This window comes from Uloborus diversus, chromosome 4, assembly GCF_026930045.1.
Source record: "Uloborus diversus isolate 005 chromosome 4, Udiv.v.3.1, whole genome shotgun sequence".
Lineage (NCBI taxonomy): Eukaryota > Metazoa > Arthropoda > Arachnida > Araneae > Uloboridae > Uloborus > Uloborus diversus.
In genome coordinates, this window is record NC_072734.1 from 14,387,188 (window position 1) to 14,411,774 (window position 24,587).

At 30.0% G+C, this 24,587-nt stretch overlaps 1 protein-coding gene across 1 annotated transcript in view; it reads right to left on the bottom strand.

Annotated features, from left to right (window-relative positions):
* Nucleotides 1–5,446: 5,446 nt before the first annotated feature.
* Nucleotides 5,447–24,587, bottom strand: part of LOC129220279 (spermatogenesis-associated serine-rich protein 2-like) — a 32,728-nt gene continuing 13,587 nt past the window's right edge. Inside the window, exons 4-15 of the mRNA XM_054854667.1 lie at nucleotides 22,929–22,984; nucleotides 21,361–21,523; nucleotides 19,041–19,362; nucleotides 18,841–18,932; nucleotides 18,582–18,711; nucleotides 16,473–16,531; nucleotides 15,545–15,654; nucleotides 14,458–14,538; nucleotides 14,327–14,348; nucleotides 12,585–12,722; nucleotides 9,293–9,345; nucleotides 5,447–6,531 (exon numbers count right to left, since the gene is read on the bottom strand). Coding sequence (XP_054710642.1) covers nucleotides 6,064–6,531; nucleotides 9,293–9,345; nucleotides 12,585–12,722; nucleotides 14,327–14,348; nucleotides 14,458–14,538; nucleotides 15,545–15,654; nucleotides 16,473–16,531; nucleotides 18,582–18,711; nucleotides 18,841–18,932; nucleotides 19,041–19,362; nucleotides 21,361–21,523; nucleotides 22,929–22,984 — 1,694 coding nt within the window. The 3' untranslated portion in view covers nucleotides 5,447–6,063. The remainder of the gene's footprint in view (nucleotides 6,532–9,292; nucleotides 9,346–12,584; nucleotides 12,723–14,326; nucleotides 14,349–14,457; nucleotides 14,539–15,544; nucleotides 15,655–16,472; nucleotides 16,532–18,581; nucleotides 18,712–18,840; nucleotides 18,933–19,040; nucleotides 19,363–21,360; nucleotides 21,524–22,928; nucleotides 22,985–24,587) is intronic.

Consider the following 24,587-nt stretch of genomic DNA (forward strand, 5'->3'; position numbering starts at 1 on the left):
CTGTAAACGAAGTAGAGTACAACCTTATTTACCCAGACTAACTGGGATCAAAGGCAATCTGGATAATCCGGGTAATAAGCAAAACACAGTCTTAAGTAAGCAGACATATTTTACTACAGAAAAAAAACAATGCTTTTGAAAAAAAAACTACACTGCACTGTTTGTCGCACATTTACAGTTCAGCTGCAGTGGCGACAGACTAACGTTCCAAGTATGCCATATTGTTTGTTAAATTAGTCCTATAGAGTAAACTCCTTTGCGAACGCATTGTCTGCAGGTCTTTTCACATTTTTAAAAAAAACTTATGATTGTGTTATTGCTTGCTTTTAAATTTTACATATTTTTTACATTTAATGTAATAGATGCAATGTAGCAATGTTTTTAGTTACAATTTACATGTATGTGTGAGTGATATTTTTTAGCTATTGTATGCACTAAGTATCATATTTTACTTATTATTTGGGGTTTTCGCTTCTCTGCAGTTACCGTGCCATCCTATTCCAATGATAATCGGGAGTTTACTGTACTTTATTGTAAGTTCTATGCAGGGAGTTGTTCATTTAATTAAAACAAAAACTGAAGATTTGGTGTATTAATAGTTCCATTCTTGCAATCATAACTTAAAATTATTATACGAATAAATATTTTTTTAAGTCTACAAATTTGATCCAGATAAACTGAGGTCGTATAAACGAGATTCTACTGTATTTCAAAACAAGTTTTATCTAAGATATAAGCAGTGAATATTTTGCAGTTGCTTCATCGAAGTATGAGAAGAAAATTGTCCGATTTATACTTAAGCTACATATATACAAGGGGTTCTAAAGACACAAAAGGTTTAAAGTAACACAATATTGATCATGTTGAAAGTATTTTACACACTTGTGCCAGCAAGTCTCTGCAGTCCATTTATTCACACAAAACTTTCCAAGAAAATAAAATGCAGAAGTCCGTCCAATAAAATTTATTCCTGTACTTGGAAACAAATGATTTTTGAAAAATAAAAGATAAGTTCACAAAAAATAAATTTTCTTATGTGAATGAACTAGATAACTCACCATACAAATAATTCAGGGGAGGAAATTAAAGGTGGTCGACAGGCACAAATTACAAACGCAAATGCATATTTTACCTTTTGGTGTTAACATATAAAAGCATAAAAACATAATTTAAAAAATATGCATTTTTGCCTTTTACTGTATAGTTTTCACTTGCTTTAAGACTTTTTTTTTTAAACTTTAAAGATATTCAGTAGAAGTTGAAGAGATATTTTCATCTTCAAAAATGAAATTAAAAGAAAAAATAAATCTAACAAAAGAAAACTATTAACACTATTGTAATTTATTGCAAAAAAATTAATAAATGGGTATATCATTTGATTTATCTGTGTAAATAATTGCTTTAATATGTATTTATTGCTGTTGTAACAAAATTAAAAAAGAAAAAAACAGAAGCTATTTTTTCATTCATATATAACAACTTTTTAGTCTTAATAATAAATATATATTAGCAAATTTTTTTTAGTGTTTATTTCAATGATATTTTTGTGCTTTTGGCCAAATTCAATTGATGAAATATGGATTCAAATTGACCAAGTATGATCGACTTCAAATAATCGATGCAACCTCATCAGCATTATTATCAACAGGAATTAGTTCCAGTGAAGTATAGTTGAAACAGTAAAAAGGTGGGCGATTTTCCACTTAGAAAAACTATAGATTAAATTCAAAACATAAATGTCGTGTTTATGATATGAAAGATAGACATAATTTGATATGTTTTAGGGTAGGGCTCGAGATTTTTCATGAACAGACTTGAAACATTTTTGAATATAAGCATCAATTAGCATCACTAATTATGTTAACACTGAGTTATTAATACAATACAGTAGCTCCTCCTCATATTGCGCTCTTCCTTTTATAAGGAAAAAATAAAATAAAAAACGGATGCACAGTTACATAATGTTTCTAAAATATAGAGAGGCAGTTAAAATTGACTCCTTTGATTGCCCATATGATAAGCTTGGATGTATCTGAAGCGAGGATATTAAAAAGAAAGATTTATTGTTACTTATTCAATTCAATTACATTATTCAAATGATTGATAAGAGATTTTCAATAAACTTTGTTTATTGTTATATTAAGACGTTTTTATACATAGAAACAATAGATTTTTATCTTATTCCTTTCTTTTATTAATTTAAAAAAGAAAATTAAAATATTCCTATATTTTGGGGAAATAAAGATTTAAACAATTATAATTCAAACTGTAGAGATCAATTGTAAACATTCCTGTTTCATTAATTATTATCCTGCAAAAAAATGTTTTCCCTTGAAATAAAATATTTTTAGCAGTTATGTTGCTTCAAATATCGGAGTTTTATTACATTTAATTCTTTGGGGGACAGAAAAAAAATGTGATGTAACAAGGGGTTACTGTATATTTATTCAGAACATATGCATAAATTTCAGGGAAAAGTGCATTAAGGGATGCTTTTTCTTTTCAAGGTATATTTTTAATTGATAAAAAAAATTAGGACAATTAAGAATTTTGAATAAATTATGTGGCAACTACACCAACAAACAGTTTTTTCCCCCTATATATCTTTGTTTACATAAGAAAACGAGCGTTGCAGCATCTACAATTTGTGTTTGTGTTTGGTTTCTTTTCCAAGTACAATTTTGCATAATACATCAATTGAAAAAGGTAGAAGAGACAATATTAAACAAAGTAACTATCAAAGCTCATATTTCAACACATAAATATTGCTTATGAAATCTGCCATGATAGTGTTAGTGCAGAGTGCAGGGTTAGTGATGAAATGTAAGTGTAATGATTTATTTGTAGACAAAACATTCAAAATCACTTTTTAAATTTAAGAAAAAATGTATAACATATCCATACATCTATAGCCGTGAATTGCTTGCAAGTGAAAAATTAAATGATAATCATAAAAAAGTATAAAATGTCAAGAATAAAAGAAAACCTTATAGCTTTTGGGAGGTTTTTCTTTAAAATATTTGTATATGCAGTTTCATTCGTGTTACTTTTTCTTATCCATATTGTAATACAAAGCTTTAAAAACATAGTTTATAGAGAACTAATATATATATTTAAAAAATTGAGACATCAAAAAACATATAAGATATATTTGTTACACCAAAAATGACTGCTACTATTGCTGCACAAGTGTAATTCTAAGCAAGAAACACACACTGAAATGATACATCAAAATTCTACTAAAATGTGACCATACATTTTGACCAGGATGAAAAGCACTTTTGCATGTTTTGTAATTCACTCGAAAGAGTTAATGCATCTACAAATGCATAATTATGTTTGTCTTCAAGCAAACAGATTTTGAATGTTCAATATATTTGAATACATCTTGGTGGTACAGATGTATTCAAATATATTGAACAGATTTTGAGTGTTCAATATATTTGAATACATTTTGGAAAAATACATCTCACAGCAATTTAATTTGTTTAAAAAAAGACATTCAAATGAACTGCATAATTCCGAAACAGGATGCAGTTTTTTTTTTTTTTTTTTTTGAATTTTAGCTGTCTACTTAAGAAATTTCAAATATTTTATTGATAACAGTTAAGATTCATCTAAAAATTCTGGTCACCATTACTAGCAGTTCTAAAAAAAAAGTACGAAATTTCATCAAAACACAAAGCTCTATAGTGTTGTTTTGAACTACATTAATAACAGTAGTGAGGATGATAAAAAAAAAGGAATCAAAAATTGTGCACTAGTAGAAGTCATGCATAGTTAATAAGGCACATATTGAAACTGCTTATTACACAAGTTCCAAATCAAAGCCATCTTTTGGCCTTTGGCACTTTAACATGAAGGAACATTTAAAACCCATAATGTAAGATTTCCAAAACAATACTCAATTTTGTAGCAAATGAAATACATAGCGTTCCTTCGCTTTAAATTTTGTGCCTTGTTTACTTAAATGTTCATAGTTAGTAAATAGCTCAGAGAATAAAATTAAGAAAAATGAATTCCAGAAAACATTTTGAACAATGAATGCACAAAATAATTGAAAGAACAATGTGTGAAAAGACCCAACAGTATCCATAATGTCAACTGTGCAACTAAACACAATTTTACACATCACTGAAAAGGTAAATGCAATGAAATACAGGTTTTCAACCTATAGAGCTCCCAACATACTTTTAGTTTGAAAAGAGACTGAAATTTTGAAAAAAGGGGACCATATACAGGACCTCTTTCTAAATGTTTAAATTAAGGATGTACTGTTAATTGGCAGTAATTAGCCATTTCCCTAATTATTTAAAACTGCTAATTCAGTATTTATCTACTGATAAACTATTTCTTAACTAAGATTACTTTTGCTTAAAACAAGAAACTATGCAGAATGGGTTTACTGTCTAACAATAATCGCAATAGTCTCTAGCTGAGGTGCCCCCATTTGTCTAAAACTTACAAATGATCAGTGTCTACAAGCCATTCATGCTTTTTAGGAAAAAAAGGAGGGGAGGGGAATCAAATGGATAAAAGAAGCTATAAGGAAATACAATATGAAACAAATTTTTAAGGAAAAAACCATATTTTGAAAAAATAAGACAGTTAGGGGGGAAAGGGATCAGTAGTTGGGAGCCCTGAATTTAATCTTAATTTTGTGAATGTATTTGCACTTCAGCAAGGCCCACAGTAGAAATTAATTTTTCTTGATTAACATAAGCCAAGCAAACATACTTATGTTTATTAGTGACCCTTTATGACTTTCATTGGTATAGAAAGGATTACTTACTACATAATTTGATTTGTACAACGATTTCAAGTTAACCATTGAATTTGCTTGAATCACTTGAATATTCATGATGGCACTTATCCCTATGTTTTATGAATTAATTTGTATTTGAAAAAACTTAAAAACATCTGTAGATTTCAACTTTCTGATTAAAAAATAAGAAAAATTAAATAAATAACATAAAACAAGATTTAGTGTTCTATTTTTAGTTTTTAAACATGTTCAGTAACATATTGATTAAAAAAAAATACGAAAATGCTAAATTCAAACTTATTTTAAAATAATTTTAGTAACAATAATTATATTTTTACAGTATTTTATTTTGATTTGTAAAAAATATTTACAGCTAAAGGGAAACAACATGAAAATAGAGAATACTTGTAAATGTCTAGTCACTGTTGAGGTGCAAAGGATCTCAATACTTTCAACTGGGGGGGGGGGAGGAATCACATTTTCATTGGTTATTTTCAGAAAGTATAGAAATGCTTATTTTGTGCTGCCACATGAAAATAATTTTTATCTTTTTACACTTATGTTGATCTTTTTTTTCTCAATATTTAATAGGGATCACAAAACAAATTCAAAGAAAAGTTACCTAGCTAACTGCAGCTAATGAGTTCAATTTAATGAGCAGTAATTTGACTTCCCTCCCTAGTTTTTAAGAAAAAAATTTGTCTTGTCTCAACTAAGTACAATTTCAAACCACGACTTATTTTATTATTAAATTAATATTGGTACACATATTACTGTTTTCAAAATTTCTAAAGCAAGGGTTAGTGAATCATTACTCAAAAGGTGAAAGTATATTTCAATTCTAACAAATAAATATCAACAACATTTTTTTAAAAAAAATTAACGAATATAATAATATAGACTCAATGAAAAATAATGCAACCAAATCAAATAACTACTTAGGAAATTTTTGACAGAAGTTTACCAAAATATTGGAAATATATCACAAATACTATCAACTTATTATTTTAAACATAAGTTTAAGTCTTATAGTAGACATTAAAAGTACAATAAAATTTGAGAGAAAGAAAGAACAACAAACTGTTATAACAACATACATTTCAGCAAAATTAACTTTTAGCCACACGTGTTTCCCTCTTTTTATAGAGTTGGTCATCAGTTAACAAATCAGAAGTGTGAAATCTTGATTTACACATACACCAATCCAAAATGTGGCAATAGTTTTTAAATAAAATTCAGAAAACGGCACAAAAAAGATACCTACAAAATGTCATTTAGAGTGTGCAAACACTTTTCATTTAATTATTGACAAAACCATTAACAGCATTCGGCCTGTCGGCTTCAGCAGGGGTAGTTTCATTAGATGGAGCATCCACTTTGGGCAAGGAATCTGGATTGTGCCGATGTTGGCCAGAGTTAACACGATAGCCACGACCCCTGTAACTCATGTTTTGTGCTCTGCCTTGGTTCCTTTCATTTCTGTGATCTCTGTTCATGTTTCTGTGATTAGAATAATTAGAACTTTCATTGTTGCGTCCATCACGATCTACGTGCCTGTAATCATTTGAGTTATCATAATTATTGAAATTTCTATTGTAATTGTAGTTCCTATTGTAGTTTGGTCTTGGATACCCATTGCCTTGATAACCTCTATTGCCTTGATAGCCTCTGCCACGGTTTTGATTCGGAAACCTCCCAAAAAAATTTTTATTGCAGAAAATACGAGGTCTACTTGTACTTTGATTCTTGGAGACGGGCACTGTTTCCTGTAACAAAAGAGTAAGTGAAGTGTAAAATACTACTGTATGAATGATAAAAATTGCACAAGAGATACAGCACTGAAGTAAGAAAAAGTTTGATAACATAAATTATCACTCGCTGAGTGAACGTTTAATGGTAGATCTTTTTGGAAAGAACATAGAGCTAGCTTACCACATCCCCCGCTGGTAAACAAACGTTGCCGATCCTCAGAATCAGCAGGGGTATGTTTTGCCCAAATGTCAGCCTTTATATTTTTTGGATTATATCATTCACAATAGCTTCACAAGAGCCCACTCTAATCATTAACCGATGCATCAAATGAGATAAGATCCTAAATTTGGTATGGCAAGCTCTTATTTGGCCGATGAAGATATTTTACCAACCATAAAGGAAAACAGCGAAAACTATTCTGATGATGAAGAGATGAAAGGATTGGAGCCAGTGGTAAAATCGGTCTAATAAAAATGCAAGATGCAGCAGATGTATATTGCCCGTTTTTATAGAATCTCCTCTAAATGTTCTCGGCTCTTCCTTTATGACATATAAAAATATTTGAAGACTAATGAAAGGACAAATTTCTTCTTGGAAGCAATGTTTGATTACAGGATTTTTTAAAAAAGCATTTTTTTTTATTTTGGTCAGTTAAAATTGATAGTATAAAAATTGAATTTATTTTCAAACTTATACAAACTCTGAAAGTCACATCAATTAAATGATATGTAAATTATGCAAAGTATATATACAATTTCCTTGATTTATTTATTACTATTATTATTTTTTTGAGCAACATTAGTTGTGATCAGGGCTGGATTTAGTCTTAATGGGGTTCTAAACTATTTCACTTATAGGGTCTCTTTTGTTGTCTGAAAACCTTTTCTGTTGGTGGTGAAAAAGACCATTTTAAAATGCTCCCCCCTACTATGTTTTTTCGTTCTCCTGTGAAACATTAGGCAATGCTTTACTTTTTACTGTTGTTTTATTAATATGTTGCCTGCTGTTCTTTTCACCTTGATCTTAAGAGAGAGAATGGTATCAAAAGAAAGATGCAGGACTCCCTTTGAAGTACATTATAGAATACCCTCAATTTTAGGGGGATCAAGGGAAATTTTGTAAAATAGTTTCCTTATTGAAGCCTCATAAGGGACAATTAGATTGATAAAAATATCGGGAAAAAAATAAACACACAGTTAAAAAAAAAATTCCTCAGGTAGTAAAGTGATCTCACGAGAAACGCAAAAAATTTTTGTGCTGGAAATCTAACATCCTCACCTTTTCTTTTATTCAGATGTTTTCACTACAATGTATGATTTTGGAAAGTCGGAAATTAATTTTTGTACTGCTATTTTCTTCCCTAAAAAATCAACACGTCTTCTACAGTGCTTTTACTTTCTGTTTGTGCAATGGTTAAACTATTTTTCCGTTTTTTTGTTCAATTGTTACATAAATTTGTTGAGTATGGTGCAAACTATTAGATTTTACAATATGCTGCTATACAAAAACCTTTTAGCCCTGTACTTTGTTTGCAATAGCATTCATTTCAAATCAAACAGTTTTGTTTGAACAAATAAAACTGGCAGATACTTCAAGATCTTTGTCTATAACAAAACAAAATACAGTCAAACCTCCCAATAGCGGACACCGTCAGGACCAAAGTTTTTGTCTGTTAACGGGGAGTGTTCGCTATTGGGGAGTCGAATTTACGATGGCACTTTAATTTTGTACTTTAAACCTACACATACAGTGTATAGTTCTAAGTTAAATTAATGAGTATTGCTTATATAAGTGAACTTGACTAATAAGTAAATAATCCGCTGAACTTTTCGGGAAAATAAAATAGGAAGGCGTTTGTGTAAATTGTTTCCTCTAGCTGAACAAAACAAGTCAAGCACAATGGAATCAATGTCATTGATTTTCAGCACCTTTTTTGTTTTAGATTGTAGCAAAATGTAGCGCAATCGGCTACTTTTAACTTAATCTGTTAATATGGTGCCGATTCCTCATCAGCCTCTGGTGGGAAAGGACGGGGAGCTGGAGCTGACGCTCGTCTCCCAAAATCTAGTAGGAAGGAGGTTAGGGGGGTGCCGTTAAGTTGCACGAGAGTATTTTTTCTCTCACATGCAAACTGATAAAGCAAGGTACTGTGTAAAAAGATAAGCTTTTTTTCTTTTGCTTTTTGCTGGAATTTCATGTATGAAATGAAAACAAAACTTTCATAAGCTTCGACGAAAAAATTCAACTTGAATGGTTCCTGTTTTCGGAGAAAAAGAGGTGTTAACCCTTTTATAGGTACTGGTTAACCCCAGAACATAGTAAAGGAATAGAAAAAATGCGTGCCACAAAAGAAGTGCTGAGCAAAAGCTTACCAGATACAGAAAAATAAAACGAAACTCTGCTGATTTACTGTCCGCTAACGAGGAGTGAAATACATTATACGCCCATCTCGAGGGTCTGGGGATTCAGAAACTCTGCTAAAGGGGAGTTTCCGCTATCTGGGAATGTCCTTTAATGGAGGTTTGACTGTATCTCGCTTTTGAAATCACGCAAATTGAAAATAAACATTCTGAAAAGAAAGAAAACAAAACCACGACGAGAAGATCGTTCTGTTGACATAATCTGCAAACTTAAATTTTCTGTGAATGGCGTTTGCTTGTTTGTCTATCATCTGTTTCTGGGCATAAACAAACTAAAAATTGGGAACTGTTGTTCTCACACATTAAATATAATTATGCAAATTTTAAAAGATACATAGATTTTGAATATATTTACCTTTTCTATAGTTGGCGTTTCATCTTCCACAGTATCTGAAATGTTTCCCACATCTGAAAATAGAAATTTATATGTTAAAAAATAAATCACAATTAAAAAAATTATTCACATCTTTCAAGCAATGTTTAATAAATATTTCTAAGTAATCTAAATTTTTTTCGTTTGCACATCATTTACAAAATTATCAAGTTGAACAAAACATAACTTTTCCAATGCTTGCTTCTCTGTTCTATTATGCCATGAAACTAAACTTAATCTTGAAAGAACTTCAATGAAACATACAATAAGAAACTAGCATAACTCAATAAGTACAAAAGGTTTTCTAAAAAGAAGAGAAATCCTGTCTTAATATTAAAGAACTGAAATTACTATAGGAAAGAGATCAGACTAGGACAAATAAAGAAATGCAGGGAATCTATTAAAATAAAAATACATGAAATTTTTTACAATGTAATCGTTAACTGATAACTTGCTTACAATATTAGTCGGACATATTCAATCACTAGTATCCTTCCACGCTGAAAGGATTTCAGATATAGGTGGAAGTTGATCAACATAATGGGAAATTAAAATCTTTCGGTTTGCCGGATAATTGCAACAAAAAGAAAAGTAAATTTTCCTGCTCAATCACAAGCAAACCAAGAAGTTTAGAGAATCAATTGGTTAATAAAAGGAGAATGTGTATTCAGTATACCTGGCATTTTGTTGATCTGCAACATATTCTACAATTGGACAGTAGATAAATCTTGTCTTGTTGTGCATTGTGATCTTTTATGTGAAAGAAAAGATAGTTTGCATAGAGAATTACAGGGACTTGTAATGAATAATACTATCGATGCTGATTACATTTGTTGTGAAAATGTTTCAGGTTGACAGTATTTCCTCAAAAAGTAAATCATAGAAATAATTTAAAAATTATTCTCTTTAAGACTGAAAAAAAAGTTTTAGTCCAGTGACATAAAATTAATACGTGTTTGCTGTTAATATAGATTAATTGTTATAAATTTAGTTATATGCCAATGAAATGATAGACTCAGAAGCAATCGAAGTATTTGTGATTCATTTATGATTTTATTTTTGGTAAGTGATTTTAAATTCCCTTTAGAGAGACAAAATAATTTCTTTTTATTCATTGAAAAAACTACATTAAATTCTTTATGTTACTGTAAAATATTTTAATTATTTCAATCAATTAGGTTTATTCATGTGAGACTAAAGGTAGTATTGTCAATTAATATTTTAACAAATTGGAATTTTTTTATTAACACAGCCTTAGAAAAAAATTATAAGGACAAGGAAAAAAATCTGTCTAGGAAGATTGGGCGCCGCAGATTGTACACCAGGAACATTAGACGACGGGAACTTTGGCTGGAAAGCACATTGTGTCCAATGTTCCTGGGGCCCAAAATGCTCGGCGCCTAATTTTCTCACTTCGGGAAAAAATACGCCATTTCTAGGAGCTACTTGGCTGAAAAAGTATGACAATATTTAAAAAAAAAAAAAATACATGTGAAACAAAACATTTCCAAACAAACTAAAGTTTAAAATTTTGAAAATTGTTAAAATGCATGAATTTTTAAGGTTTTAATAGTTTGCCTGTATAAAACTATAATAAGAGTACACATTTCGTTTGAAATTGCAGACAAATTCAAATATTTAGTCATATAATTTGATATTTTACTTTATCTTGTTTTTCATCTACAAGAACAGCACACAACTATCTGAATATGAATAGTGACAAGTTGTTGCTTATAGAAAATGTGAAGTGCATAGCCAGGAAATTTCAAGGAAGAAATTCAGATCTAAAACAGTAATTTATAATTTTTTTTGGAGAATCCAAAAGAATACCGCAAGAAAAAAACATACTGGCAAGCTTCTCACTCTTACTAAGCGCCAGAAACAGACAATTGTCCATTGAGCTTGCTTAAAAAAGCAGAGTCCTACTCAAATTAAAAGAGACATGAATGTACCATGAATTGGCCAAACAGCACATAATGTTCTGCAAAAGAATTCCAATGTTACATATGCAAAACTACAGTCACATTCACCATTTACGAAACTGCAAAAAAATTTTAGATTGGAATTTGCTAAGAAACACTTTTCTTTTGGGTCTCGATGGAAAGATGTCCTATTTTCTGATGAAAAAAAATTATTTTGGTCAAACCAAATAGTTTTCACCATTACTGGTATGATTTGTGAAAAGAAACCCTCTTTTTTCAAACTACAATTCTGAAGCGGTTTAGCAGGAGCAACACCAATAGTGTCCATTTGAGATCCCTTGAACTCAGAATCCAACGTTGAAATAATAGCTAAAAATTTATCATCAGAACCCTTTGTAACAGGTGGTGATTATTTGTTTCAACGAAACAATGCAAGTTGCTAAGTGTTTTGTGGATCATGTCCATGGTTTGATGTCAATTCTAAAACTTTTGGACTGACTGGCAAGAATACATAAATTAACATTTTCCATTGAATTGGCATGTAAGAACATTTCGAAATAAACTTTTAACTGGACTTTCTGAGTCAATAACTGTGCAATTAATAAGGAATATTAGAAAAGAGGGGATTATGCTGAACGTTAATTTTTTTCGAGACATATTTGTTAATTTCCTTTTAACTTTTTCCATATTGTACATAATGTTAATATGTGGTTTAATAATTTTGTTGCAATTTCATACAAACAGGTTTCTAATGTTTCCTAATTACAAACAGTAAGTTGTGTTTGGTTTTGTTTGCAGTTGATGCCTACATTTATACATGACATTCATTTTTCAACATGTTCTTATAACTCTTTATATTGCTGCATTAATAAAATTTCATTAACATTATTTTTTTTTAGTTAACCATGTATTTTTAAATTAAATTGAATGATTTTTTTTAAATCTTTTTTTTACGCATACTGTATAGGATCAGGTAAGGGCCTACGGGAAAAAAGGTGAATCTCAAACTTTGCTGCAATCTTGCTGTGATGCAGGGTAACACTGCATTACCCTGCAGTGTCAAATACGATTCAGGGGCGAATAATATAAATTTTTAGGATGAAATATCAAGTGAAATTGTGAGTGAACACAAGATGTTCTTTATTTTGTAAAAGGAAGACAACAATAAACATTTAAAGGAACTGTGTGATCAAGAAAAAAAACTAGGCATTATAAAGAATGCACTCTGCTGTTTTGAGTTTATAAAATACAAAACTTTTAGAATAACTTTACTTTATAAGAAAACAAAGTGAAATGAAGCTTTGAATTGATTTCAAATTGTATTAGTAGCAATCAAAAAATTACAATCTTACCATTTTTGTCAGCTGTTGAATTGGTATCTTCGTTAGCTACAGATGATGATGGACTAGGCTCAGCATTTACATGTGAAGCAACTGCATGGTCAAGGGCTGAATGAGAGCGTTGACTGTACACATTCTTCACAGGTTGGACTAAAATTGAAACATTGGTTTGAAATGATGCCAATATGCAGTACATCATAATAACCCTACAACAACTCTTACATGTTTATAGTCAACAATTCATGTCTTCTTAGGCAAGTTTAATTGAAACAAAATAGCTATAGTACTGGCAGCTAATGAGTTTGTATGATCAAGTTGAACCATTAGCATAAGCATCTCCTTAGTAGCTTTGAGGAGGGGACGGCACATAAAATTTTAATCTGAAGTTCACTAGAGCACAAAATAATATGACCATTTTGTTCAACAACTGTCTATTAGTATTTAATTCGCCCAATGACTGTCTGTAATAAAATTCAATCAGTGCAAATTGGTGAACACAGCCAAGAATTACCAACTTTGGTCAATACTAAGTTAATAATTACTTTAAAAATTGTATTACAATTCTAGTCATTTCCAAGAAGAAGAACTAACCTTAAAGCACTCCACGAGTCCTTGAATTAAAAATAAATTTAAGGCATTTTCACTAATGACCAGAATTGATGACATATCATTTTTATAAAATAAACTAGTCGTCCCTCACCACTTCCTGCTTCGACTTTCGCAGCTTCATCCTTTCGAGTTTTTGTTTTTCAAACACAGTAATTAACCTCATTCTTTAATTCAAAAGAGAGAGAAAAAAAACCTGAAAAACATGGTTCTAAAACAAAGCAAGTTCTTTCAGGGGACTCTAGGGAGACTTATAAAAGTGCTGAAGCGAGTGTAGCGAATTATTATCTGTGCCCAACTGTTAAACATTGAAACTGAGTAGTGTGTATAATGTATTATTGCAAGGGGATAAATGCAGTTTTAAATTATATTCAGCTAGTACTTGCTTCTATAACAGAAAGCATTATCTTCAATGGTGAAAGAATGTAAAGGCAAAGTGGGGAGATATGGTTACTTACTAGTTTTTATTTCATCATCGAACAAGTTGCATTATTTTCATAGGTTGGTAGTGCATAAGAATTGTGTATAGTAGTTGAATGCACAATAACAATGTGGTATTTTATCATAACTAATTTGGCTTATTTTCTTCTTGAGGATCTAATAATAATTTTAAAAAAGCATTCAAACGGTTTTAAACAAGTGTTCTACCCTCTAACTAGGAAAACCTACAATTTATAAAAGAATCTTAAATTGTGGAAATTCATTAATAGCAGTCAAGTCTAGTACAGATTTAGTGCCATTAACGAGGGTTGCCAGTAAGGAATAAGCATTTTTGTTGTGTATTTATTCACAATATATCTATCATCATTTTTCAACTCAAGACTGCACAGTCCTATTGATAGAAAATAAATTGATAAAACTATAATGTTGCATTTTGCCTAAACCAAGAGCTCTTTACAGTTCAATAAAAATGCAACACGTTAATTTCAACTTCTTTGCTTTGATGAGTAAAAATACTGAAATGAATTTCATTTAAGGAGGAGACATTTACTTCTCAATATTCAAACAGGAAAGTTAAAAAAATTCATATTTTAAATTTAATCAAGAAAATTAATAACAATTTTAAAATCAAAAGTTTTCAATACTTAGTATTTGTGGATTAAGCAAGAAAGAAATAGTTAACAGGAAAGAAGAAAGTACAATCTTACCTTCTCCAAAAGAATTGACAAGCTGTAAAAGAAAGAGTATGCTTTACTAACAATATTGATTATGACACTACTTTTAAGCACCAAGCACATTTTTAAATTCGAAGCCAAGACTCGAAAAAGTAAATACTTACATCAGTAATACTATCCATTGACCACTGATACCATATTGTTTTTCCTAGCTCGTCGTCATATTTTCTTTCAGTTACAAATTGCTGCAAAATAAAAATGAGACACAATTAAGTTAACTGTGAAGGGAAGGAAATTATGAGACATGGTTCTCTAAAGATCTTGTACAGGTTTTATGAATAATTTTATACCTTTGCAAATTTTATCACGGTTCAAGACAAGTTTGGTTACTTTTGAACACCACAAATTTTGATTAATCAGCATTTTGTTATGAGTTAAGATTTTTACATTTGAGAAATCTGCTATCCTAAGCGAGAAAGGGCTATGGATTTTTTTTTTTAATTTTGGCATATTTCTAACTACAATCAAACTTCATGAAAAGGTTATAAACAGGAGTTATACATAAATGACGTTATAAGTGATAACATACTAGTCAATTCCTTAAATTTATTTTGAGATATGCTGTCTTATGTTTTTATTATTATAGCTATGGTTACTTAAATTAACTGATATGATCGCCAGAATTTTATGGCTCAAATAATGAAAAGAATAAAGAATTTAATTAATTCGTAACATTTCTAGACTTATGCAAAATTTTATCACAAAATTTACTCAATTTTCATATTCTATCACTCCCCTATATGTCATTTATCCACTTTTAAAACCAAGTTTATTATCTAAAATCTTAATAAAACTAAAATAAATACTGGTGAAAAATAAATGATCAACTTCAAGAGTGGTGCTGGAAAGACTCATCTCGGATGCAACTGAATTCAAATTTTTGAGTAGGCGTGGCAAAACAATAAGCGTGATGGTTGCTACTATATCATGTAAAATTTAAGGTTTAAAATAATTGTAAAAACAAAATTCCTAATTTTCAAATGTCAGAATCATAGAAAACAAAACTAAATTAATTTTTAAAAAGTGGATTTCCAAATATACAAAAAATTGAGGCAGGCACCATAAAAAAAAGAAAAAGAAAATGTTACAACCTATTCGTAAAAGCTGGCAATTATGTTTATTTAATTTAGATTTCACTTTTGTTGCCTTCACAGAAAGTGAAAGCAATGCAAGGGAACAAAAAACTTTTACCTTAATATCTGAACGTAGCTCTGACCATTCAGTTTCAGTAAGTGAAGGAGTTCGATCTACTCTCCTTTTTAATTCAACAGCAAGATCTTGCCTGCTCTTCAAGAGATTTACTAGATGAAAGATTAACAGCTATTCAGTTTTTCAAACAATTTCTAGTTAATTAAATACATAAAAAGAGTTTCTAGTACCAAAAATTAAATATTAACAATCATTAATTGTATGGTTATTTGATTTTTAAAGGTAAATCTTACTAAGATTTAAAGTTACAGGAGTTTTTTCAAAATCCTCAGGCTTTGGAGTTTAAAATTTAACAATAGTATCCTGTTGGTGCTTTTCTTTCAGAAGGAAGCGATGCTGCTACACTTAATAGGAAAACACTTCAATACAAATATTGAACAGAATTATTCGACTCAAATCTTCCAACTTTTCAAACTTGAAAGCAAGGTCGAAGCTCTAATAAACAAAAGATAGTGAAACAGATGTATTTCCCAGTGCAATGAGTCTATAAATTCAGCAAAATGAGCCTGTCAATGTTAGGGATTTAAATGCAACAATCTCGCAAGTTTGGGTTGAATGCAGTGAATTTTGAGTCAAATTATGTACACACATTAAATGTATGCACCTATTAAATTTCAACAGAAAACATAGCTGATAAGGTTTGACAACACCAAAAATATTGGAGAGTTTATTTTGAGCCATTGTTTAATTTAAAGAAATTCCGTCTTTTTTATCATGTATTGTCAAAAAATTTTCACTTTGTAATAAACTCAATCCATGAATAAGTGAAACATCAACAGAACATTTCAAGCTCATGATAGCTTAAAATAATTAAGCTGTCTCAAATAATTTTGCTACATAAAAAAATCTCCCAAAAAAAATAAGAATGTAATTAGTTTAAATTAATGTTAAAACATTTTGAAGAACTTACAAGCTTCTTCTTTTGTTTTTTCTAGCTCTTTTTCAACCAACTCCTGTCGTTTATCTAATCTATAAATAAAATATTTTGATATTTAATATAAAAATAAGCGTAACATAAGAGTGGTGCATTATAAACATTCACTCATTACATCAGTAAAGAGATACTTAACATTGGCTTGCTTAAAATGGATCATATTATGCAATATACATTTTAAGAATCTTTTCATAATAAATTATATCCAGATTTGTTGAATCTGCATTTTTAAAAACCAAAAGGTTTAAAAATTTGTTCTTTTATTTCACTAGATTAAAACAAATATAGCAAAACCTAATACAGTGAAGCACATTTTTAGGTTTACCTTTTGTACCTCTTTTTAAAAATTGAGTTCAGCCATCGTCCATAACATATTAGCATATTCAGTAGACCCTCGTTTTACGCGGGGATTACGCTCCACGGAAATGCCGCATAAATTGAGGCCTAATAGTAGTGTTTAAATAGGGGTTAGGTTCCGTAGATAAAAGAATACTTTATTCTAGTGATGACTAATTGTATAAGTTTAACTATATCGTTGCTTACTTATATCGATTTTTATGTACAACATGCATAAAGAAAACATTAATTAATTTTGTGTTCTGTTTATAATGAGGAGCTGGCTATGATAGTCTTTTGGCAGTCATTAAGAAATTTTCTCTGTAATTCTTTACAGATCATTAACTCATCCATGATCACTTGCGTCATTTCCATGATAGAATTTTCCTTCACTAACAAATCAGAAAGATTATTTCTAACGTCTAGGAATGGCTCAAAATTTTCAATGTGAACGTTTTTGGTTGTGCGTCACCGACGTTGGTATCCTCGTAGGTTTTGTCCTCCTTTGTCACTCCTAAAAGCTCTTCTTTCCAGTGAGTTTTGAACTGTCTGAGTTTAATAACTTTACTTCTGGAAAGAGCTTTGAAACCAATGGCATAAAAGTGGCTCATGCCCGATAATTAGCAAGCCAAAATGCAGTTTATTACGTATAATCTGCAATATTTAGGAGTTTGGATTTTGAAAGAGGGAAAATGTTATCTGTTTGCATTGCCACATCCGCATAAAATAAAATAAAGGTGTCAAATACAATCCTCAGCTGAAATTGACTGAGCTAGCAGTGTATTTCATGTACTTTTGCCTTAGCCCTGGCTATAGGGCGATCTTAAACTGTGTATAACTGAAACCGCGTAAAATAAACCCGCTTAAAACAAGGGTCTACATATATTTTAGCCAATACAGTCCCTTCAAAAATGTGTAAATGATGCTTCACTGTAGCTGTTTTTAATGCTAATGAAGTATAACGGAAACAGTCATAAAAGCTTCGTATTTGAGGTTGATGAAATTTCAGAAGAAAAAAAAAGATCCTTAGAAAAATTAACATGATGGAATTGGAAGATGGATGAAGAAAGTTATAAGACAAAAAAACTGTTTTTGTAACGTTTTTGCCAATTACTTTCTATGAACAAAAGCACCTAAAATATTTGTTAAAATGTTGAAAAACATTAATCCACACTTAATTCCTAATTAAAACTGGAAGAGCAAAGTCTAAGTTCTGTAAAGGATATAAAAAGATTGCACAGTTCATAAGTGCTTGTAAACAGAAAAAGAGTTAAAGGGAGAAAAAAAAAATCATGAAAATATTTCCATTTGAGGATATATATAATTAATTAATGATAACAATATCTACTCAACTACATACCAGAAAAATACTTTTATGGAAATCAATCCTTAATACAGAATACCGTTATGCAGTCAACTTATAATACACATTATTGCTCAAAGGTGTTTTTCTGTGACGATGCAATAACTTGTTCTATACTTTATTAAACTTCATAAGCAAGGTATCATTTTAAAGATTTTTTTTTTTTTGCTTTCATCAGAAAAAAGAGAGAGAGAAAGAGAGAATTCACCATTTTGGTTGTTTTATGTGTCTATTACTAGGGAAGGAATCTGAGAATTTCTTAACATCCCATCCAAACTCAAGTCCCTGATAAATTTAGTGTGCATTTAAATTGTTCAGTTTTTGCAGCTCTTTTAAATTCACACATCTATATTTTTTCCCCAGATAATCAATAAAAATGGACTTACAATTTTCTCACATCATTGAAGGAATTTTTTAACTTTTTTCCAGATTCCTCTAAGCCTTTCTCTAACTGTAAATGAATCCTTTGAAGAGATATAGTCTGTCTATTTAGATCTTTTTTGCACTTTTCATAACCTATAAACAGTTTCAAAAATAACATTTACAAAATTGCTACAATTAAGAAAATTGAAGTTAAATCATAAAAGTAACTAAAGGAATAGTACTTCACGAGGAAGATATTCAAAAGATGAAACACATAACTACCTCGTTTTGTGGGAGCAGCAATAGCTTGAGGATTGTGCTGACTAGATTCTTCTGATATTGATGAAGTTTTAGACCTACGAAAACTGCTAGTTCTGAAATGTAACGCAAAAAGTCTTAAGCAAATTCATAATTTCAAGATTTCATATTTAATGCACTCTTTATGTTCACAATATGTTTACTAAGCAAGTTAAGTATTTTACCTTTGCCTAGACTGATATTTTGAGTGACCTTCATCTTTAATGGATCTGTATTTTTCTCTCTTCACTTCATCTAGTTTTTCGGAAGAGTCTGATACAGGTGAGCTGCGAGTGTTTTCACTGTCTTTCGAGGGAATCTTGCTCGGTGTTTGATCGATGGAGCTGTCATCTTCAGGGGTTTGTTCTCTGGAGTTTGGATTCCGGTCTACGGATGCACATTTGATGGAATTATCAAACGGAGGGTCATCTTCTAAACTTTTTAGTCTCTCGTGATTTAAAATAGAAGAGTCCGAATTTTTTTCGTCTTCAGCGTCATGAAAATTGCCTAAAAAATAACAAAGTTACTGTACACTATGTTCCTTCATCAAATGTTTAAAGAGTTATTTATATTTTACTAGCAGTTATCAAGAAAAACACAAAGTGAGAAACACAAATGAAAAAACTGAAAAGAACCATTTTATATACTGTTTTACAAAAACAAAGTATATACAGTCAAATCCAGTTACCCAAGTGCAACAAACATCAATACCAGGGTGGCGACAGGAACTGTGAAAAAAAGTTCCCTGACTTTTCCCTGATTAAGTTCACCAAATTTCCCTGATTTACGTTACCAATGATAATGGTTTTCTTTCTTTGCTCTACTTGAAATCCATTGTATGTTTGTATTAAATGCAGTATTTTAAACGTTTTAAGTTGTGTAAAGTTGTTGAATTAAAGATATATTTTAAAAGGGTGCTACTTTTTTTAATAAAATGGTTTTTAAAAAAAAAGACAATTTTTTTTTTTTTTGGAAGGAAAAAATAACTTACAAAACAGTATATTAAATTTTTATACAATGGAAAAATTATAGAAAAAAAAAATTACTTTACTTCTAGAAACCACTTAGCATAAGAATTTTAAGAAACTATTAAAATTACTCTTGTAACAAACAACTTTGAATGCAAGGGAAAAAAAGCAATTAGTTAATAACAAAATGTATAAAAGAATACAACTTGGTTATAAAACTTCAAAAATACTTAAGTCTGAAGAAAAGAAAACCTTTATAATCAGCGGTGACAATAACGGCAAAAAAAAAAAGTTTTTTTTTTATTGAAAGTTCAATTTTAGCAATTAAACTAAAAACCCAAAGAAGTAATAACTTTTAAGTTTTTATAGTATTAATTCAAAAACCAAAGATTTCTTCTTGAAATCGTGATTACAGAACTTAATTACTTCGAGACAATGGAATAAAGGGAACGGAGCTAAGACATTAATGAAGGCTTCCTCTTTGCCTGTATGGTTGTTTATTTTACGTAGCATAGAAAGCGTAAAAGGAAATTTCAAGCTAAGGTAAAATAAACAACCTAACAGACACAGAAGCAATCTTAGGAAGTTCATCCCGTGGTTAATAAGCAAGATTCAATACTTTGACGTTGAGGAAAAAAGATGCACAAATATGCGGCAGTGTATAATCGCACCTCATTAATTTTACTTTTTTTGAACAGATAATTGGCGGAAAATGCGTAGGGAATTGGAGTACTTAATTTAAAAAAAATTTTTTTCTTCATAAAATCGATTTTCCCTGATTTTTTGTTATTTTTTCAAATTTCCCTGATATTTCCCTGACTTTTCCCTGATCTCCCTGATCTGTCGCCACCCTGAATACAATGGAATACATTTTTGGTCACGATTGTATTTCCATAACATTGCTTGAATTCCACTACAGTAAACAAACTTGCAGTATTTGAATTTTGTTGTAACAGGATTTCACTGTATCCTCAACTAGCAAAAGATTTCTAGGTTCAGTTAAGCAGAATATTTAAGATGCTGTCAATTTTCACTTTTGATAGTCAAGAACAATTGTGAAACATTTTACAGGAGACAAAATCTTACAGCAGGTTTATTTATGAAACTGCACAAATGGTTCAAATCATGAAATAATAAAATTATCCAGGAAAACTAATCCATTCTATTGTGAACATGGGTGACATTTGTTTGAAGGATGACACAGAAATAAAAGGGAAAGTTGCTTAAAAATATGTTTCCTTAATCAGTTAGCTTTGAGTTTATAAAAATGTTTAAACTATAAATTAATACAGTTTCATTACATGAGACTTTTCTCATTTTTAAAAATTATTTAAAAAAAAAAAAATACTTTCATGCCAAATAAATTTTCTTTCATATTCAAATGGCTGGTAAGGGACAATAAAATATTTTTGGAAAAGAAGTTCAACTTGAATTTGCCGTCCAACCAAAGAGCAGTAAACTGCATTTAACCAAAATTTTAATTAGAAGAAATACAGAAGTTATTCTATTTATGAAATAAAAAATATATTATTTTTACCATTGCTATTTTCAGTTCTGGGATATTCCCTTTCTACTTCTGTATCGACATTTCCACTGCTATGTATGCTGGAACTATCATCAGCATCAAACGATGCTGCTGCATTTGAACCAGAAATCAGATCTTTTTTTCCTTTCTTCTTCTTCTTTTTATTCTTATTATTCTAAAAAAATAACAAAACTAGGTTTAATTAAGCATCACAAGTTATTTTTTAAAAATTCTTTTGAAAGCTGAACTCATAAATAATAAAAATTAACTGAAGAAACTTGCTCTTTTTATTTGCAAATGTAAGTTGTAACAGCTTTTCATTGGAGATTTAGATATGAGTAAAATATTACAACATGAATAAAAATACAAGTAACCTCAATAAATAAAGCAAACACAGTTTAAGGGAACCTCAGTTCAATTAAATGTTTGGGCACCCAGAGTTTGGATCTTCATGAAACTATCTTTCAGGCACTGATAAAGATCCATGCTTCAATAGCCTCGAAGCAGCTGTTTGCAGAGTATTCAACTATTTTTACTGTTTTTATTTGCATTTTTACTTTTTTTCATATTGCAAATTTTTTATGTGCTACTTTTTTTAATTTTGCTAAATTTGATAATTATTGCATTAATTACAACTTACACTTATGGGTTTGGCAAGAAATTTAAGAGAGATCCCCAAGTTTGCTTCATTTTTAACACTCAATTTGGTGAGAAATCGTCAGATGTCCCTGTCATTTTGAATCTAAAGTATAACTATAATATTTCCAACTAAACAGATACATACTAGAAACCTCAAGAATTTAGAAGATTTGGGTTTTATCGTATTCGGAATTGATAGGTGCTTAAAGTTGTGTTTACAGTGATTATGTCATTTACATAATTTCTGTGGATATTTTAGCAATAGTTAACGATTTTCTCGCACACATTTGTAAATAAATTTTCTGTGTCCATATCTCAGTACAAAGTTTAGAATCTTTTTACAAACAGGTATAGATGCCTAAAAATTTGAATTATCCAAATCAAGGCTTGAAAAGACAAAATAGTATAAAAGTATGATGCGTTAGGAGTTTATTTTATTTATTTTTATTTTTATTAATTCTTTCTTTAATTAAGGGAAACAAACTTAGATTTCAGCTGATCATGGATGGCACTTCGATGTTCTGGATTCTGGAATTATTATTATTAATTATTACTTTTTAAATTCTATCGAGGTAGTACTTCTCAGATAATAGTAGACCTATATGCTAATACCATACTGAATGGATGTAAAATGCAACATAACGTTAACTTTTCATACAATGTCACAGTCAAAATTTTATGACTTTTCAAATTTTAATTAAGTCTCTCATAATAAATATGACATAGAGGTTCAAATTAGACAATTTTAAAACCTTGTAACAGCAGTTTGGAATACCTATAAGTAATCTCAGCATTCATTCATTTATTAAGTGGGGGGGGGGGGGTGAGACTGTTGAAGACTAACATACTTAGGTCTTGATTAAATAGAAGTGTATGAAAAGTAGAGAAAATCAAAAATTAAAATAAATAAAAAATCTTTTAACTTAGGCTGAAATACTTACTTTACTTTTCAGACTGCCAGAATCCACCCAACTACTCAAAGCTTCTTTACCACCATCTGTAATTTAAAAAACATCTTAACTAAAAAATAATATATTAATTTTAAAAAGCTGCTTGCAAAATAAGAAGTAAGACATACACAAAGGTTGAGTTACTTAATACAGATTTCATACTGTTTCCAATTTACCTCACACAACATTATTAACAGTTAACGTAACATTAACAGTCAACATAAAATATTTTTTAGAGGAACAAAACAATTTTTTTTACAAGCAACAGGTTTCTACTCAGGTACAAGTTTGTATCCTGAAAACTAATGTTTTGATTTATTCATGTTTAATGTACTATAAATTATTTTCCATCAAGTCATAGGCAATGATCTGCAGGTACTGCAAGCTATTATACAGGGTGTTCCGTTTTAACCTGCAAAGACCTTAATTTTCACAACCGTTAGTCTAAGATGCATACTTCCAATTGCAAAAATGTTCAAAATCAGATGCAGAGTTAAGATATTGAAAGCTTGAAGCAAAAATAAAAATGGGTCAAAAAATAACAAAATTTAACTTTTTATACAGGCCCTAGGTCCCCTAACTTATGTTTAGGGAAATAATCTCCATTGAAAAATAATTCCAACACAAAAAGTTTGAAATTAGTACACCAATATTCACCGAGATATGAAACTCAGCGTTTTGCGACTTACACCACTTCTCACTCGCCATCAATAACACCTTTTGGGGGAAAATATAGAGGTTAACAAGTGTTTAAAATTATATGTGTGAATAGAGTGGTTATTCAAATTGTTCAAGGTTTTGTAATGTATTTTTGCGTATCACGGCCAGGGTTGTTTGGTTTAAACCACGTTGGTTTAAACCATGGTTTAAACTAATTGGTTTAAAAAAAAAAAAAAAAGCAGTTTTTTTTTAAATGGTTTCTTTTTAAAAAAAAGCTAAAAAAAATCCATTTTACAGGCTTACATTGATTTCCCCACAAATATTCAAAAATGTAAAATTCCATTTATGCTAAGTTCCTTCTTCAAAATGTATTACAGGCTTTAATCGAAAAAAATATTAATATATTTTTTATTTCATATATGTGCCATAAAGCATATTTCAGTCAACTTCCATCATTATGCTTAATTTGCATGATTAGTTAAGATTTACTAAGGATTGAATCTTTTATTGTAGATGCAATCCATTATATTGCTCACTCCTGTTGCAGGGGTGTGACATTTTTGCCCATTTATTTGCACTTTCCTGGAATTTTAACTTTGACTTGTAAGGTAATCAACAGTCTAACTTAATTGTTTGCACCTAAAAATTAATATTTGTTCTGCAGGTGAACACAAATAATATTTTTTGAATCAAATTTTAAAAAAAAGTTTATACTTCATATTATGATACATAACAGTTCCTTATATTATAATGTAGGAAGATTAAAAGACAAATTTTTAAATTCCCAGAACAAAATGCAAATGTATGTGTAAAAATTGATTGAGAAATATATAAATCTTCACATATAAACTACACTCTCCATTGGTGTTTTTTTTTTTTGGATTCTGTGTACTCAAAAGATTTTGATTGGCTATACACCTATGCTGCTTTATGACTATTGGGTGCAGATAATTCTTCGTTTTTTCCCCCCTTTTGTTCATTGGAATTTTG